Source organism: Semicossyphus pulcher, unplaced genomic scaffold, assembly GCF_022749685.1.
Source record: "Semicossyphus pulcher isolate SPU_LCO1_2020_fin unplaced genomic scaffold, fSemPul1.0.p SCAF_1, whole genome shotgun sequence".
NCBI lineage: Eukaryota > Metazoa > Chordata > Actinopteri > Labriformes > Labridae > Semicossyphus > Semicossyphus pulcher.
In genome coordinates this window covers 4,056,964-4,075,300 of record NW_027211603.1, presented here as the reverse complement: position 1 = coordinate 4,075,300, position 18,337 = coordinate 4,056,964, and the positions used below count along the sequence as shown (strand labels likewise).

The 18,337-nt window shown below is 41.5% G+C and overlaps 2 protein-coding genes across 2 annotated transcripts; both read left to right on the top strand.

Moving 5' to 3' along the window:
* Nucleotides 1-1,627: 1,627 nt before the first annotated feature.
* On the top strand, nucleotides 1,628-8,515 carry e2f8 (E2F transcription factor 8). Its single transcript, XM_069662081.1, has 13 exons — nucleotides 1,628-1,666; nucleotides 2,126-2,386; nucleotides 2,483-2,636; nucleotides 2,854-3,168; nucleotides 3,348-3,509; nucleotides 3,787-3,924; nucleotides 4,062-4,277; nucleotides 4,372-4,453; nucleotides 4,573-5,071; nucleotides 5,194-5,460; nucleotides 5,566-5,701; nucleotides 5,898-6,238; nucleotides 7,776-8,515. The coding sequence occupies exons 1-13, from the start codon at nucleotides 1,628-1,630 to the stop codon at nucleotides 7,941-7,943; spliced, it is 2,778 nt and encodes a 925-aa protein (XP_069518182.1). The 3' UTR covers nucleotides 7,944-8,515.
* Nucleotides 8,516-11,455: 2,940 nt separating this feature from the next.
* csrp3 (cysteine and glycine-rich protein 3 (cardiac LIM protein)) lies at nucleotides 11,456-16,701 on the top strand. The gene is made up of 6 exons (XM_069657972.1): nucleotides 11,456-11,545; nucleotides 13,543-13,654; nucleotides 14,676-14,847; nucleotides 15,366-15,495; nucleotides 16,055-16,148; nucleotides 16,453-16,701. Exons 2-6 carry the CDS (start codon nucleotides 13,543-13,545, stop codon nucleotides 16,515-16,517), a joined length of 573 nt encoding a protein of 190 aa, XP_069514073.1. The 5' UTR covers nucleotides 11,456-11,545; the 3' UTR covers nucleotides 16,518-16,701.
* Nucleotides 16,702-18,337: the final 1,636 nt, after the last annotated feature.

Here is an 18,337-nt window from a genome sequence, read left to right as displayed (position 1 = left end):
ATTAATTTAATCTTTAACAGCTTTTATGAACTGGCAGAAAGAGTACAAACATTAAATTATCCATCACATGCTGTGTGATTTTTTTTCTTTTCAGGTTCATTGTTTATTATGCTACACAGAGCCTTTGATTTAATTTTTAAAGAAACCAATTTGATTATAGTTGGCATAACTTCTATTTCCTGTGAGCGGTAATTGAATGGGAAAAAACACAATTGTGTGAACTGTTGGATAAGGGCAGGAAGTGGTTTAGGGGTTGGTCAGTGGGGGCTAAACAGCTTAATTTTCCTCAGGTCCACCATTCAAGGTTAATCCAGCCATGCTCCCTGTAGGAATATTATGGCAATTTCATAGGCATATAATGCATTGACTGTAGTATAACAAATGAGCAGGCTGTAAAGGGCAATTAAAGAAAATCTATTATAATCTTCGGTTAACTAAAATAATCAATCATAAAATCAACCTAGACAAGAGACGTGGGGCTCTTTGTACACTCTAAGGGGAACCATGTACAGTATCTGATGTGGGCATAGGCTGTATGTGGGCTGTCCTATGTCACCAACAGGGAGGAAGTGTGGTGTTGGGCTGACGTCAGCGCGCATGCTCGCACTGGGCGGGACAATTGGTGGTGGTGGTCACCCACCCACACAACTGGGCCAACTTTTCACAACTGTACTAAAGTTGACCAAGAGGCCACTGTGACTACAAGCAGGGAGAGAAAGAAGCCAGGGAGCCCCGCTCATTTTTACATTATTTCACTCTGGATTATTTTGTTAGTTTCACGTGGAAACGTGTTTTAACATTCACATTTTAGCGCTCGGATTTATCTTTTGGAAATAACGTAACTGGTATTCACAACACATTACCGGGACGATGAGATGTCCCCTTTGAGCAAGGCTTATTTCGCGGATTTGGGTAAGTCTAAACGTATCCTTATTAAATATATAATGTATTATCTTTTATTTTGAAAAGATCGAGATGTTTTGTCAAACTAAAGCATTAGTTTCGGGGTTCCTGGGTTACCGCCTTCACTACATAATCCGCTTCACTTTCTAGCGATTAAACCTTATCTTCTTAGCTACCGTATCTTTTATAACAAAGCCGTTATGCATAAGAACCTCCCGGTAAATCCGGTTTTACTACGTTTTATTGCGAAATAAACGTTTGCTCTAAACATTGCCAGACGGCGGGGGTTCGCTGTTGACTACGTGACAACTAACATTAACTTCGAGGGAAGTCTTATGCCTTTTCAAGCTTATCATCTCATAAATGTAACGTTATTCTTGTAGTTGTGAGCTAAACTTTACCACAAACGTTTCAAAGTTTAAAGAGAACCACCGCTGATAGCGTACAAACGTTCCGCGCCAAGGATTTCAAAAACTGTTTACCTGCGCGGGATACTCTTTCCACTTCCTGTACGCTGCCTCGCTCGCCGCTCCCATTGGCTATTTCTAATAAAAAGGGCGGGACCACTGCGTCCGTTGGGCCCGGCGATTCGATGGAACGTACGTCCGTTACCGCCAATATGAATCTGGTGTTTTGATAAGATTTAAACACATTTTGTGATGATTTTACCGCAACTTCATCATCGGCACATGGTTTTACTCAAAGCGTTTACTCTGTGTTAAAAATGTGGGTGCCCAGACAAATATCCTGCGCTCAAAAGGTGGTAAGGCTGACTCTATATTGCTTGAACAACTTAAGATAGCAGTAATACTGGAATCGACTTGTATTCATATATGTTTAGGTTCTGAATAAGGATGCTAATTAAGTTAAAGGGCAAATGAAGTACTTAAAATTTAGTTAGGAATCTTCCTTTAAGTGTAAGTTTAAAGTTAGGTGGAAAAAATGTAAGACAGTGTAAGTTAATTGCCGCTTTTTGCTGTAGTTTTTAAAATTCGTTTAAATAGAGAGTTGTTTCATCTGTCACTTGGATAATTCCTAGACAACTGTAGTTACGTAATTCGTATTAAAGACTTATGCAAAGGAGGAAAATATTAAGTAAAGTTCTTGAATCTTAATATCCAACCCTTAAATTGTACTTGAAAGTGATTCATCACACTAAATAACAAAATGAATTGTTTTTTATCATAATCATTACATATCGTTTTCTCCTTTTGCTTACTAGGATGATGGCTTTGTAGCACCCAAGGTTCCCGTAAATACTCCAAAGAATTTATTTGGTCCGTGTGCGGTGTCAGCTGAGAACCAGCAAACCATGGGTCCCATCACCACACCTAAAAAAGGACGGGAAGTACGTTCTGTTGATCCCTGGACGCCGACTTCAAACCTTAAAATGCTCATCAGTGCAGCCAGTCCGGACATCAGGAACAGGGAGAAAGAGCTGTGCATGGACAATGATGGACGTGAAGGTGTTGACTCTATACAGGTACAAAAACATTCTTGCAACACAGACACACTATTAAGTCAAGGTGTTGAGAGGATTACATCTCTTATCTGCTGTTCTCTGTTATCTCCTCTTTAGGACACTGAAAATGCAGAAGAGTCAGAGAAAATGATCAGCAGGAAAGAGAAGAGTCTGGGTTTGCTGTGTCATAAATTCCTCGCACGGTACCCAGACTACCCAAACCCTGCGGTCAACAATGATATCTGCCTGGATGATGTGGCCACTGAGCTCAGTACGTTTTCTGAATTAACCTCTTTGTTCATTCAATACTCTTTTTGTGAATCCCGAGTAGTGATATAACCAATTAAGTAGTTAGTAAGTAATAAGTGACGATGTACAACTTAAATTAGGCCGTCTGATCTTATCAAAGTTCTTTACTGTGATGAGTTTGTTTCACAACTCATGATACTAGTACACATCTTAACTTGTTTCATGTGTTTTCCATCCAGATGTAGAACGCAGACGGATCTACGACATCATGAACGTCCTGGAGAGCCTGCACATGGTGAGCCGCTCAGCCAAGAACCGCTACGCGTGGCACGGCCGCACCAAGCTGGCTCAGACTCTGGCCATCCTGAAGCAGGTGGGGGAGGACCACAAGTACGGCCAGCAGATGCAGCAGATCCGGCAACGTCTCCTGGACAGGGAGTTTGACTTTGACGGGGAGGAGAAGGAGAACGAGGAGGTGGTGGACATGGAGAGCGGGGAGCAGGGGCAGAAGGAGCTCTTTTTTGTGGAGCTTCCAGGAGTTGAGTTCAAAGCAGGTGAGAAGATGGATTTCAGGGTGTTAGATTTTAGGCGCTAACCATTTGGTGCTGCACCTGAATTTATGTATTTTTTTCTTGCACCAAATTTAAATAAATAGCACCTTAAAATTCAGTCCTTAACTTTGATTTTAATATGAGTGAGAACATTCTCATCAACTTCCTGTTTTTCCACCCAGCTTCTGTTAACAGTCGTAAGGACAAATCTCTGAGGGTCATGAGCCAGAAGTTTGTCATGCTCTTCCTGGTGTCTAATCCTCGCGTGGTCAGTCTGGACGTGGCTGCCAAAATCCTGATCGGGGAGGACCAGGGTGCGGATCAGGACAAGAACAAGTTCAAGAGTGAGTAGAAAACACAACCAGACACAATATATTTACCACTCCTGGGCTGCGTGAAAGAAAATGATACTGCAGGATCTTAAACTTGGAGAGCGGAGGATTGAAGACACACATTTGCAGATGTTATAAAGTTTGTCAGAACTGATATTTCAATATGTTAGTACATACATCCTCTTCCTAATGTGTTAGAGCAGCCTTCTTGTAAAGCTGCATACGAAAGAGTATGTTCTGCGTGTCTACTTTCAGTTGTTCATCTTGCTGTTTGCTCATGTGTTTGCAGCCAAGGTTCGGCGGCTGTATGATATCGCTAACGTGCTGCGGAGCCTGAAGCTCATCGAGAAAGTCCATGTGACAGAAGAGAGGGGGAGGAAACCGGCCTTTGAGTGGGTCGGTCCCGAAGAGTTCCCACAAGTCAAAGGTATCATCAGATTCATGTTTAGATTTTTGTCTACAATTGGAAGGATTATTGTACTTTAGTTTTAAGGTGTTTTCAATCACCAATGGTTTCCTGTGCTGCATAATTATTATTAAGTAAACATCCAACTCTTGTTTCAGACTTGGAGAGCCTCACATCTGAAAGCCCACTGAAGAAGAAAAGTGTCCTGCAGTCTCGTGTGCCTCTAGATAACTGTGCCAAAAACCTGTTTTCATCACCTGGGACTAAGCGTGGCTTCACCCGGCACGCCTCCCTCATCAAACTCGCCAAGAGCATTCAGGATGACCGACGCAAGATCAACTCGGCCCCCAGCAGTCCTGTGAAGAGCGCCCTCAGTGAGTACAGAACATGTTTCTTCATAAGGTTACTATTGAGGCTTATTTAGGTTTATGTGTGTATCAAACAAATCTTCTTTTCTTTTGTCTTCAGTCGATTCATCGAGCGCTGACATCCCAAACAAAATGGCCCAACTTGCTGCCATATGTAAGATCCAGCTTGATCAGCACTCAGGGTAAGTTTTGTTGCATTAAGACTGTAAGACTCATGACTACTTTGGGTTTTTTAAATAAAATCTATGTGCTGTGAATGTGGATTTCCTTCTTTAACACTAAAGTTCTGCTTCTGTTCCAGGCCTGGAGCTGCAGGTCGAAAGCAAGCTGCTGCTGTGAGGCCAGAGCCGACCTTGTGTAGTTCAATGGAACCTCCTCAGACGCCTTTACTAACTCCAACCACGGAGCCTGGAGTCAACACTACTGTCCACCTCACCCCCCACACCCCGCTGGGCGCCCTGCCCGCTGGTTCTGTTGCTTACATCCCAGCACAGTGTTCATCCATGATCCCGGTCCTCTTACCTCAGCAGCGGGGGAGCGGGCCCTACGCCGTGTTTTTGCAAGCTCCCTCCCCCAGGCTGAACCCTCTGGCCAGGCCGCAGCCGACCAGCCTCGCCGTGCGCTCCATGACGTTTGAGGAGAAGACTGGGCAGAGTCCGACGGGCCAGTGTGCGGCAAATTGCCAGCCGGCTTCCAGCAGGGCATCAGACGTCAGCCCCTTGGCACTCAAACGGCTGCGTTCAGAGTCAGCGTTAGAGAGCAGCCCCTCCAAAGCTAAGAGGACCGACCCCAACTTTAAGGTAAAAAAGTATTACATGATACTCTCTGATTGATTAGAGAAAATGTATTCTTACCTTAAACAGTTTCTCGTTATAGCAGTAACTGGTTTAGCCCTTACGCTCTCTGTCTCTTCTCCCTGTAGGACACCTCTCCGAAGCTGTGTGAGATCCTCCAGGCCCGTCTGAAGGCCCATCGCAGCACTCAGCTCTCTAGCCGGCCCTCACCTCGCGCCCTCCATCTGGACCCGGAGTTTGTCAACACCCCCGGCGCTCCTGCAGCCAGTCAGACATTCGAGCAGAGCCTAGAAACATTCCTGGACAGAGAGGACAAGACAGCGAACTCTGACAGCGAAGCGGGATTAACACCAGTCAGAGCCGTGCCCCTCACGCCAGGACAGCTCCACACAGAGGTAAACACAAAGAACGATGTTCAGCAGACTTCAGGGACCTTACAGCTTTGTTGTTTCAATCGATTCAACAGCAGTTTGTGTGACATTTATTTCTCTGCCCCTCAGACTCTAGTACCAGCTGGGTACCTGTTCCCAATCTCCCAGCAGTCCCTCATCGGCTACAGGGAAATGCAATGTTCAGGGAGGGAAAGCAACAAGGCTCCAACTCCAACTTACAACATCTACCAAACACCTACAGCAGGTAAACATGTCACTTAATGTCAGAAAAGGGTTATTTAAGGCCTCAAATCTCTTTTTTAAAACCATTTATCAGTTGTAGTTTTTTTGGTCCATCAATCAATTGATTTGTCCGTCCAAAAAGCAGACAAAGAAATGTAATTCACGACATAATCGTCACATTTGATGACGTGGGAAACATTTTATTTTGTCTCCTACAGGCTCCAGACCCACGATAGCCCAGGAGATTACACCCACCAGCATCCGCCTTCAAAAACCCTCCGCTGCTGCCGCCGCCTCGCCCCACGCCGCCCAGCAGGCCCGTCGCCTCATGAGCCCCAGCCCTGCCATCCTGAACTTCACCCTGCAGAACCTGGGTCTGATCTCAGGCTCCAGCCCAGGAAACGCCTTCACCGACCCCCAGACTCCAGAGGGTGCCAACACCATGACCAGCCCGCTGAGTCTGCAGCAGAGGGGGATGGTTTTCATCAAACCTGTGTCCCCTGTTCCTTTGCAGCAGTCTATGTCTGGACAACCACTGACTTTGATCAGTGTGCAACAGGTACAAAACAAACAGACTTTGAATTACACTTTGAATTGAGTGGATCTCTCCACCAGTTTACATGTCAAAATTACTCAGCCTGTGAAAACAGTCTGACAGTGTTAACCCTGTCCATTTATTAAGATCATTTATGCCTCATAAGAAAACGATTTAGCCCAGTGTAAACCAATACAACATCTTCCACTTGTATTTTTAAGGGGTCTGTTCTAGAGTACGACATATATATCCATCGGCTGAGAACATCGGGCCAATATGGGATATATCGGTATTGACACATTTGTTTTAAGATGTGCTCCAATAAAAGTTTTTTAACATAATATACAGGGATGGGTCGATAATTTCAAAAAATCTAAAAGTTCAAGCGACTATTCTCTTATCTAAAAAATATAATTTTCCGTTTATTTTACCGCCTGGTTGTAATGCGGTACGACCGTCAGACGGTGGCTGTAGCGCATCTGAAAGCCGTTTGCTAACCGCCATTAAATAACAAAAGAAGAAGAAAGCATTAGTGCCAGGTGCTGGTAAAGCCGGTGTGGCGCTTCAAAGCTGAAGTCTCTGTCTCCGTCAAAGAGTTCTGTGTGAAACTGCTTCAAAAAAATAAACAAAAATGAGGTCAAGTGCAAACTTTGAAAGGTAAAAGTAGCATATCAGAAGTGTGCAACAACCATGCACAGTATCACTGATTCTCACAGTAAGAGAAATTATACGTGTCTGTGTATTATTTGGGGAAGATGCTCAGTATGTTATACTCCGAGTTTTATAGGAGTTTGTGCGGGTGTGTGTTGTGAAAAAGTAAATCTGTGTCCTTACGTCAGCATGTGTAATGATCCTCAAATAATAATTGAATAGTTCCCAGTGATCATCGAATAATATTTTTGCTTAAATTGCCCATCCCTAATAATATACAGTGCTTTGGGGGAGTAGGAATTGTGTCAATGCATTGCTTTGACTCTGTAGTTATGATATTTGCAGCAGGTGTAGCAGAGGATGACAATTGAGCAAACTGTGGTCTGTACTAGAATTGGTTTATTATTTGTAAAAATGTGTGTGTAATAAAGGCGCCGGTTTAGCTCAGTGGTTAAATCATGCGTCCCATGTACAGAAGCTACAGTCCTCAATGTGGCAGCCCCAGGCTCGACTCCCATCCTTGCCATCCCCTCCCTCCCTTCCCATTTCCAACTGTATCACCTGTCCTCTCCCGCTTTAAAAAAAGGCCCAAAAAAACCTTTTTTAATGAACGTGTTTGTTCAAGAAAACAGCCTTTGCATAGTTGTATTTAAAGTCTACATAGATCGGGTCAATTGTTCGGTATCATGTCGGTGATCTGTGAGTTGTTCTCCTCTAAAATCAGTGTCAGAAATCACATTGGGTCAGGCTCCAGTTATTTCAAACAAACCAAAAGAACAACTGAGGGGTAGACAGCGTTTCTAGCCAGGCAGATATTTTGTGTTTCAAGCGTTGACGGTTCAGAGTCATCTGTATCAGGAAAACACACCCTTTAAGATGAAACCCTAACTGTCCGTCTTCTGTTGTCCAGCCTCTGATGACCACCCCCAAAGGGACCGGGCTCCCCCAGCACAGCTACTTCCACACTCCGGTCCCGCTGTCTCCTCTCGCTGCAGTGGTTACCCCTGGTGGACACCTGGCTGCAAAAACCGTTTACATCCCTCAGAGGAAGCTGGACGTCACCACTGAGGACTCCTGAGCTCCCTGAGGGACCTGCTCTGACGTCTGTGTACATGATGTGTGTGTGTTTGTGGTTGGGTGGGTGTTTTGTGTTTGTTTTAGTATTTTACAGTTTCATTACCTCTGAACATTTCAAAGCATTCATGTTGTCACTGCCAGCTCTATAAATAGCTGCCATGCAGACTACGACTGTGCCCAGTGGACACAAGGAGATGAGATTTTAAACCAAGTTCACCAGACGCTCATGAACTCTGGCAGACATTAAGCATTCCACTAATGGAGTTAACGGGATTACTTTTCTTTTTCTCTTTTTTCGAATGATTTTTAGTTTTTTTTCTGGTCATGTGGGTGATTTTGAGTAGAAGTCACATCAGTGCTCTAAAGATGGACGTTTTTGACTGAAAGACAAGTCTGATTGGATGGTTGTTTGATCATTTGTCTCCAAGTTAGAGACGACTTTTGCACAAGTGTAAATGATTAACTGTGACCCCTGTAATTGTTTAAAATATGTCGATATCTGTGATTCTTTTTAAAACTAATCAGACATTTTGTTCAGTTTAATTTATAAAGAAATTAATGTCCTTCTAAATGTAAAATGCTTGTTGTATTATAATACATGTTTTCTAAGAACATCATGTGACGCCTCTCTGTGTTTTGGTTTACACTGACACAACTCTCTAAGTACAGCCATGTAGGCTGCTTCTTATAATTATTTTTACTTTAAACATTTGTTGATTCCTTTTTCTATCAATATTTTTGTGTATGAATTTCAAAAACAGTTACAACTTCTTCAAAGTTCAAAGGCTTAAAGCTGGTGTCTTCAAACGGCTTGTTTTGGCCGACCATCGTTTCAAAAAGTGTAATCCTGTCAGAGTCAGTTCTTGACTGACATACTGTACTAGGACCAAGACGCTAAGCCTCAGTAGGGCAGGTACATGATAAAAAAAAGAGTTGATCTGTGGTAACCTGGAGACAGTGCAGGAGAATGTTTGGGTTGCTCGGCAACAAAAGGCCAGTGTCAGTTAAATTGTGGCACTAGTTGAGTTGGAGCAAAAAATAATCTGTTGTTGATTGTTACTTTTTACTATTTGTGGTAATCTTGGTTTAAAGCAACATCACACTCGAGGTCGTAATATGCAGCACATCGCTCCCTCTCATGTGATATTGCTTAAATGAAATCATGTCAATGTAATTACTCAAAGTGATGGACTTTTAAAAAGGAAAGAAAATATAAACAGGTTCTGCTTAAAGTCTTAAGCCCAATTCAGATCAATGATTCGCAATGAGACTGGATGCAACTGCCAAAATAATCCGTTGACATCTGATCGTAAGCATTCTAAAACTGGGCCGTTCACATCAAAGCAACGCAACGCACACAGACACAGCTGACCGTCTCCATAGCAATGATGCACTGACCCCCACTACTTCTGCATTACATTAGTTAATACTATAACAGTAGAATTAGGCCTAGGTTACATGAATTAACTAGCTGGATATCTGTTATCGTTGTAAAAATAAATGGATGACAGTGACAGTGATATGCTCGCAATGTTAGCTGTAACATGATTAATAAACGTCAAAGACGGAGAGTTTGGAAAGAGAGGATCTGGAGCCGTCTTTGGCTACTGCAGCACCAGAGACAGGGTGCCTACGCCAACGTATGCTATTTCCTGATTGGCTGCAGTGAAATAGATACATCATTCAGTTCTAAAACTGCATTTGGAGATTCGACAAATCTTTTGCACCTCCACACAACGGCTTCAGACGCTCTGCAAATAACCAGTTCACACCGCTGCAATTTTCTCTGCAACATTCTGAAACTGTTTTGTTGCGTTGCGAATCATTGACCTGAGCTGGGCTTTAAAAGTATGGAAAACATCTCATTTTTAACCCTCATGTCCTTGAATTCAGATAGCTTATACTTGACTTGACTTTTGCAATGCTCTGGTGTTTCATCGACTCAATCACAAATCAAACTTTAAAAAACTTATTTCCCTTAAACATAACTTCAGCACTTCTTCAGCACAAACTGTACCTTTTACTAAATCAAACAAAGCATCCTGCTTCGCTGATGGAAACCATTTAACACAAACTCAGCCAACTGAAGTACTTGTGTATGTGTGAAGAGGAACTGATGTCAGCATTCAGCCTACATAAAAAACAAATCAGGACAATCTGCTGACACTTTGAGAAAACAGTGACGTATTCATTTATGATACAAAGGACAGTAGAACAAAAAGTGCATCGACTTCTCCCAGATCACAGAGGAGACACTTCCTGTTCTCCTGTGGAAGAGAGTGGAAGCGACCTGTTTCCAGTGCCTACAAAATCATTTGTCTAGTATATATTGGAGACCTGCTTTGTCAAATTTTTTTGAAAGCTTCCTTACCCAAGGATAAATATTTGAAAATCCCAAAAGAAGATTTGCTTCAACAGTCCTTTAAATCTAAACTTTAAACTACTGGTAATTGTTTATCTGTCACGCCAAAGTAAATGTTTTGAAGGACATGAGAAAGAGCTATATATATTACTGCTCTTATTGTGTAGTTCTGAGAACCAACTGTAGAGTATCTGACCATCACTAAACAACAGATAGACACATTAAGAGACTGCTGGTGAAGTAGTGGAGCATTGTGCAGCTAAAGAGCCAAATATTTATAGTTAGAGAACAAAACAGGGCTACATTTCTGACTGAGGCTGACACACTTGTTGGACAAATGACAGCTGATACAAGTCTGAAGAGGTTGAAGAGTGATGCTGCAGGAGGCTGAACGGGAAGAGAGTCGTTCATACAGTATTTCAGGATCATTACTCTATCATCATCACACCATATTAATGAGTAATTAGCCGCAATTACAGCTGTTTAACACGTTTCAATTATCTGATTGGCTTGCTAGCATTATGATAAAGATTTACAGACATTAATGAACATTTTTATCTTACCTGAGCGTCTTTCTTTTAATTATAGGCTGTCTCTCGTCTCATCGGATAACCTGATAATTCTTTAATGTGATGTGTTAATTATCTCTCGGTGACTTGGCAGCTGAACGGAGAAGTAAGCGGGAAAGCTCCCATTCATTAAAACAGCTAGCAGTGAGTTTAATTAGCCTCATAACCACGCAGCATTACTATTTTGTTTTACTTTATTTGAATCGCTGAATAATGACAAATCGAGGCAGGTATTTAGAAGTATAAAACAGTTTACGTTACAACATGGCCTCTCCTCTGGGGGCCCCGTAGTGGTTAGGTGTATTAACATTCAGATGTGCAGTTGTCGGTGACATGCTCTGAGTTCCCATCATTCACGTCCATAATCCTGTATTACATACCACGTAGCTGCCTCCCTGTGTGCAGCTGCCCGTCACTGAGCTCTGTGATGGTTACAGTTTCCTGTGTCTGTCCGTCTGTCCAGAACAAATGTGTGTGTGTCTGATATTCAGGCCTCTTTCAGCCGGTGATGAAGGGTCAGAGGGCTCCGCTCCGTCACAAGTTATTTTAGGAGGATGGTTTCACTGGAGCGTCACTGATGGACCGTGGTGATGGCGAGATGGACGGTATTTAAGCAGCTCAGGAAGCGTTCACTGCCACGCTACGGACGGGACACACAGGCTCGGATTCAAGGTAAGAACACATTTCATTTTTATTACCATTAGTTTGTTCTGCAGTATATTACAAAACAGGTGTTTGATTCTGATAAGATGTTTGACTTATTTCAGTTTTTAAAGATGGGATTCAGTTGATTTATGAGGCTTTTGACATGAACACAAACGTCAGGACTGAGTTCAGTGTGTTTCCTGATTTGTCTCTATTAAGCTGGGAGATTTCCAGTGGTGTCCAGTGTAGTGATGGAGCCTCAGCTCGGCTTTTGTCTGTCTGATGTCTCTATTCTTGGATCCATCACATACCAGTCCTGTGAGGTGGTGGGCAGACTGATATGAGAGGAAACTGGAATGTGAGACACAGCAGCACTAGTACACCTCCAGGCTTATAGTGAGGCTGACAGGCGTAGTGAGGACATAAGAGTCAAATCTGATGAGTCAAAGATGAAAACCTGACAAACTTATGAGGGAACAAAGGTTTTAGGGTTTGACCTACTTATTTCAGAATTCAATTATTTTTCAAAAGGTTCAAAAGATCAGTAAATATGCCTCTAGATTGGGCAGAAATGTGAGGAAATAGGGTGAAAATCATACATGAGCTGTACATGAGACCATAGCTCAAATAATGATACTTTTGATACTTGGATTAATCTTTTAAATTCTTTGATTCCGGCAGAATTCACTGTTTTTTTGGCATCCATTCATCCATTAACAGCTTATCCTGTTCAGGGTCACGGTGGTGTGGGGGGGTGGAGCCTATATCAGCTGGTTGTGTTGTTGTTGCTGGTTGTGAATCACCAGACCTCGAGTCTCAAGTCCCTAGTGTTCAATGGTGCGTTCCATTTGTACTCGGAAGTTGGAATTTGCGAGTTCTCAGTCTGAAATTTAAACTGAACGCCCCCTGAGGTCGGATTTCCGACTCAAAAAGTCAGAGGAACCTCACCAACCCCGACCTCATATCTCCGTGCATCAAGAGCAAATGAAATCTGTTTATTATCACTTCTGTCATGAGTCTCACTGACTAAGTCGTACACACAGTACTGTCCAACTTCTATCTGTGGACATGTTGTGGACCTCATATTTGTTCTGTAGTTGTCTGTGCTCCAGGAGATCAAGCACAATAACTGTTTTCTTGGAGGCGTCCAACTTGGTTCTTCCGACTTGTTGTACTGTAACACGGTCAACTCGGGTGTGACGTTATTCCCAGTTCCGAATTCCGACTTCCGAAGTAAATGTAACGCACCACAAGTCGAAGTGCAGCCCGAGTCGCCAAAGAAGAATAAAAGTCGAGTCCCCATTACCTGAGTCCAAGTCCAAGTCCCGTCCTCAAGGTTTAATTATGTTAAATGCTACTAAGCTGAGCTTTAACTCCTATCATCTGTGAGTCCTCATGTTTATACTGTACTCAGGTCTTAGAGGGTGATATTGTTAAAACACGGAGCCAAATGATATCCAGGTAGCTTTTAATGTTCAATTAGCTTTGCTGTCAAATCTTTGACAGCAAAACGCACGATGCGTGGTGCCTCTTGACGCTTCCTGGCAGGAACAAGATGGCGAGTGAACGCGCATGCAGGCGAACTCACGTGCCAGCTCTTGTTTGACAATGATTATTCAATTATTATTAAAAACAATAAAACATTTTTCATCAATAAAAAGGTCCGAGTCCTCCTCTTCATCTTCCGAGTCCAGTCCGAGTCACGAGTCCTGGAATCGAGTACTACAACACTGCCAGCTGGCTGGGCTTTTTTTAAAACTATAAATAAAATATGTAAATAAATATCTTTAAGTTCTGGTAGCCTGACAAAGCACGTAATTAATGGGCATATATCACAGAAAATATATATCAGAAAATGATCTGCTTAATAATTGTTAGTAAAGATAAATGCTAATTGAAGCCGTACATGAGGCTATAAAGCACTCTGATGGACATAATTGTTGCCATTTGAATGAATCCATTGATTGATTTTTAATTGTGAAGTTGTGAGTTGCAGCTCTACATGATCTGTTTGTGTTTCTAAGATGCCAAACTGGGGAGGGGGAGCCAAGTGTGCAGCCTGTGAGAAGTCGGTGTACCATGCAGAGGAGATCCAGTGTAACGGGAGGAGCTTCCACAAGACCTGCTTCATGTGCAGTGAGCACACGCCTTCTGTATCCACACAGTGTCATGGTGGAGCAGCTCAATCACACCTTTTAGACCGGTTTCCCTGCGTCTTTTCACGCTTCTGTTTTATTTACTCTTTTTTAAAGTTGTTCCCATTTTATTATATTCTTTCCTTTAACTTTCCTCATCCTTCTCTACCTTTTCCTATCTTGCTAAATTCCCTCTCTTTTTCTTAGTTTTTGTTGCTGCTCCTTCCTTCCTCTCCTTCCTTCCTATTTCCATTCTCTTTCTTGCATATGCACTCTCTTTTTTGCCTCCCCTCTTCCCTCCCTTCTGTCTGAATTTCTACCTTTGTTCATTCAAAAAATTCCACCTTTCTTGCATCCTTCCTATTTACCTAATTCTATTTCTTTCTTTTACTACTTCTCTTTACTCCTACACTTCTCCAATCTATCCTTCTCCTGCTGCTCCTTTAATTAAAGTTTAACCAGCAGTTACATAGTCTCTCAGTAATCTCACAGTTCCTCCATAAAATATCCATGTCCAAGTTGAAAGGTCATTCCCTGGGCGCCTGGCAGAGCCTCCCCTTCTCTTCTTCTGTTTTGGCCTTCTGGATGTCCCGACCTGGATGTCACTTGTAGTCTCGCTGTGAAACAGCCAAAGTTCTTCAGGCCATAACGAGCTCTCCGTGCCCTCTCCCTCCTGTCCTCTGCACAAACACAAACACTTTCCAGCTGGTTGAGCGTGTGTGACTGCTGGACGGTTCCAGCGGGAGCTCTGAAAGGACTCTGTGATAAGCTCATCTGTCTGTTTACTGTTCATCTTTTCTCGAATGTTCGGCTCACTCACTCCTCCTTCCACAAATAGAAACACAAGACATAACACAGGACATCTGGTTAAGTGTAATGCCACTGTTGACTGATAAAACCAGCTAGGTGGGAGCTTTATTTAACATATTACTCCACCATGACACTCCCCAGTCTGGACTTAATAAAACCAGCCTCATACTCAGACAATAAGTGATTAAAAATGGTTTGTGTTTCTTTCACAGTGAGCTGCAGAAAAGGGCTGGACAGCACCACAGTGGCAGCACACGAGTCTGAGATTTACTGCAAGTCCTGCTATGGCAAGAAATATGGGCCAAAAGGCTACGGATACGGGCAAGGAGCTGGAGCTCTGAGCTCTGACCCTCCAGGACGCAATGTAGCCCTGCAGCATCATGAGTACGCGTTCATTTTGAGAGCCTAGTCTGGGCTTTTTCTGAAGGGTCATTTCACCCAAAATCACATATGGAAACATTCTCAAGTGTCACTGAACCATAAAGACTTTTTGTTGTTGTTGTTTTGATGTGAGGAGGTTTAGGGATATCAATTTCCTTTCTTGGGGAAGTGTGGTGAAGTATGAGGACGGTTTCTCTTTGAAAACAGCTACAGAAAAAAGGCTTAGACTCAGAATTGTTTTTCATTTTCTACATTAAGAAGAAAAAAGCGAGACATGGCAGGGTGTAAATATGGCTTTAGTTACTGTATCTACATTTTTAGAGACCCTGCAATTAGTAAAATACTGGGAAGGGAATGAAATCGGGAATTTTTAAGTCAATTGTCAAGTTATTATTACATAGAAGCATGTTTGCTGATCAAAAACAGCTCTATCTAAAGCCTGTCTGTCCTCCAAAACCCAAATGTAAGAGAGTCAAAAACCAGAGATATCATCATGCAAATTTCTGTCTCTTGGTACCTAGGTCTAAACCGCGACCGGCTCCTTCCGGCTCCAACGGTAGCAAAATTTCCCAGAAGTTCGGGAGTTCAGACCGCTGCCCTCGCTGCTCCAAAGCCGTCTACGCAGCAGAGAAGGTGATGGGAGCAGGGAAGGTAAGGACGGTCCCTCCGACAATACTGTCAGGGTTTTTATTCCCGATGCATTTGGAAATACATCCTTTTGTTAAATTAAATTTGTTCTTGTTTCCCAAGCGGACAGACTGAAATCTGAATTAAAATCCCTTAGCTATAATTAATCTTCTTCCGAGGGTTCACAGAGCCCTCAAAAATCTGAAACTTGCCCGTGTGTTTATTACTTTAAACACAGCAAGGAACCGTGAAGTAACTTTGGACATTCAAGCTCCCGGGAAAATACACGCTCCTGACTTTATAGATCATGTCACCTTCCACTTACTTTATAGTCATATTACATTTCAATTATATGTATATTTCCTACATCTCCTATTCACTACAACTGAACCCAGAACGATGGACAAAATCAAGCATGCAGCCTTTTTGGTTCTGCAACAACACTTCTGCATTGTGAGGATATTCTGTGAACTCTGAAGTCCTTAGAGGCCACAACTGAAGCGTTAAGCTATTGTAACTGTTTAAAGGATACTTTAAAAAGAAATCAATAACTGTGTGTGTTCGTTTGTGTCTCTGTCTGTAGCCCTGGCATAAAACCTGTTTCCGCTGCGCCCTCTGTGGAAAAGGCCTGGAGTCGACAACGGTGACGGACAAGGACGGAGAGCTGTACTGTAAAGGTACACGCACATACTTGCCCGTCTGTACTTGTGAGGACCCTAACTGACAAAATGCAGCCCTAACCCTGAACTCAATTCTAACCTAAGATATTAAGCGATTTGTCCGAACCCTCAAACAGCCCTTTGAAGCTCTGACAAAAAGCGAGGAGCAGCCAAAATGTTTCTGAAAGTGTCCTCACTCCCAAGATTAAAAACTCAAGTTGGTCCTCACAAAGATATATATACAAGAACACACACACACATGCGGATCAGATTTGAAATGCTGTTTATTCATAACTCGGCTTTGTTTATAATTTCTCCTTAGTTTGCTACGCCAAGAACTTCGGCCCAAAGGGATTCGGACTGGGGAACGAGGCCATGTTGGAGTGAACACTCACAGTGTCGCCCGGCAGCTGTTTCCATGGAGACTAAGCCTTCTATCTTTACACTGGGTGATGTTATTTACACATGATAGACGCCATGTTGGGCGTTAAAATGCTGGCAAGGAATATTTTAAGGTTTCTAATGTATTGAAAATTTGATAAAATGTTGCATGTTACAAAATAAAACTATTTTGTTACATTAAAATGTTTTCTGAACACCATTTATTAAAAAAAAAACCTAACAAGTAATTGGATAAGTAAAAGGAATGTGGGAATAGTGTTTAAATACGCTCAGGGTTTATGTTTTTCAATGTATTTTTTTCTGCCTAAAACACAGAAAAACAGCTCTATTCATTATTAGAACAGAATGGTTAAAACTTGCCAAACGCTGCTTATAAATTGATGAATTCATTTCCTCCTGCCATGAGAATACATTTAGCAGTACCTCCTCTGATTAGAGTTAATTATTTATATAGTTTAATTTGCATTCATAAATAATTCTGTGCAATAATTAATAAGTATAATCAAAGCAGCAAATGATTATGTGTTAAATTGTCCCACACAATTAAGTGTGGGCAGCCGTGCAGAGCAGGTTTGGATTAGATGTTTTGTCGAACCAAATTTGGAGCTGTTATCTCAAACTATTAAATTAAATGAAATTAAATTAGAAAGCAGGCATCATAAAGGAAGACAAAAGCTGCTCTTAAATATAATATAATAAAATAATTATTAACGATCTTGTGTAACTACATTTTTCATGTGCAAGGTTTAGGGAGACAAAAATTAAAACATTAAAGTGTAAAATTTTTTACCTTTATTGATTTAACCCAGTTAATCCAAAACCTTAATCAGAAGCTGTGATGTAATAATAGTAATTATTATAATGACACTAAAACTGTTGTTTCTCTGGGACTCTTCAGGCTCAAGCGCTCTCCTTCTGTAGTGGTCAAATTAACAATACACAGAGATTATTAACTAACCATAGGATTAATCATTCATAATATTTGTATTAAATGTTTATTTCTTATAATTGAACCATTAATTTTTTAGTCTATTAAGTTATGTTTGTATTTAAAGGCTACATGGACTCCAAGAAGGTGTGTTTGAATCATTTAGCCCTCACGTTTAGCTAGCTATTGTTACAATTTACCCTTTATTTTAAGCTAACTAAACAACTCTTAGGTATTTTAACAATTCATCCATAACTTTCAGCTATTTAAACTGCTTAATTATTAATTTCATAAACTATAAATTGAATCATTAATTTTTGCCTTTTTGACAATTATCATTTGCTTTTAGCTAACTTTCTTTGCTCATCCATATACTGTAGTTAAGCTAACAATTTTAAATGTTTATTCATTCATTTTAGTAATTTAACCTTTTATCCATGATATTTAGCTAACTTTTTAAACCGTTATTAATCAATTTTATCATTTACTTCAAACAGTTATCAATTGTGTTTAGCTAACTGTTTCAACTATTTATTTATTTGACTATTAGCTTTGACTAGCTATAAGCTAACTCAACTGTTGGCTTGCTAATTGTTTTCACCATAAGGGTCGTAACAGACCTTACTTACAAAATTGTTAAGTTGTTAGAGCTCACTTTATGTTAATATGTGTTTTTTTTTAGGGATGCACGATGATAGATTTTTAGCTGATATCCGATATGCCGATATTTTCCAACCCTTTTTTCCGATTGCTGGTACCAACATATTAGGCACGTTTTTTTCAACCTAATTGCAGAGAACATTAAGTCTCCTCTGTACTGAAATTGATATCATGCCTACTCTTAGGCATAATAACATAATACCGTGCTTTATAAAAC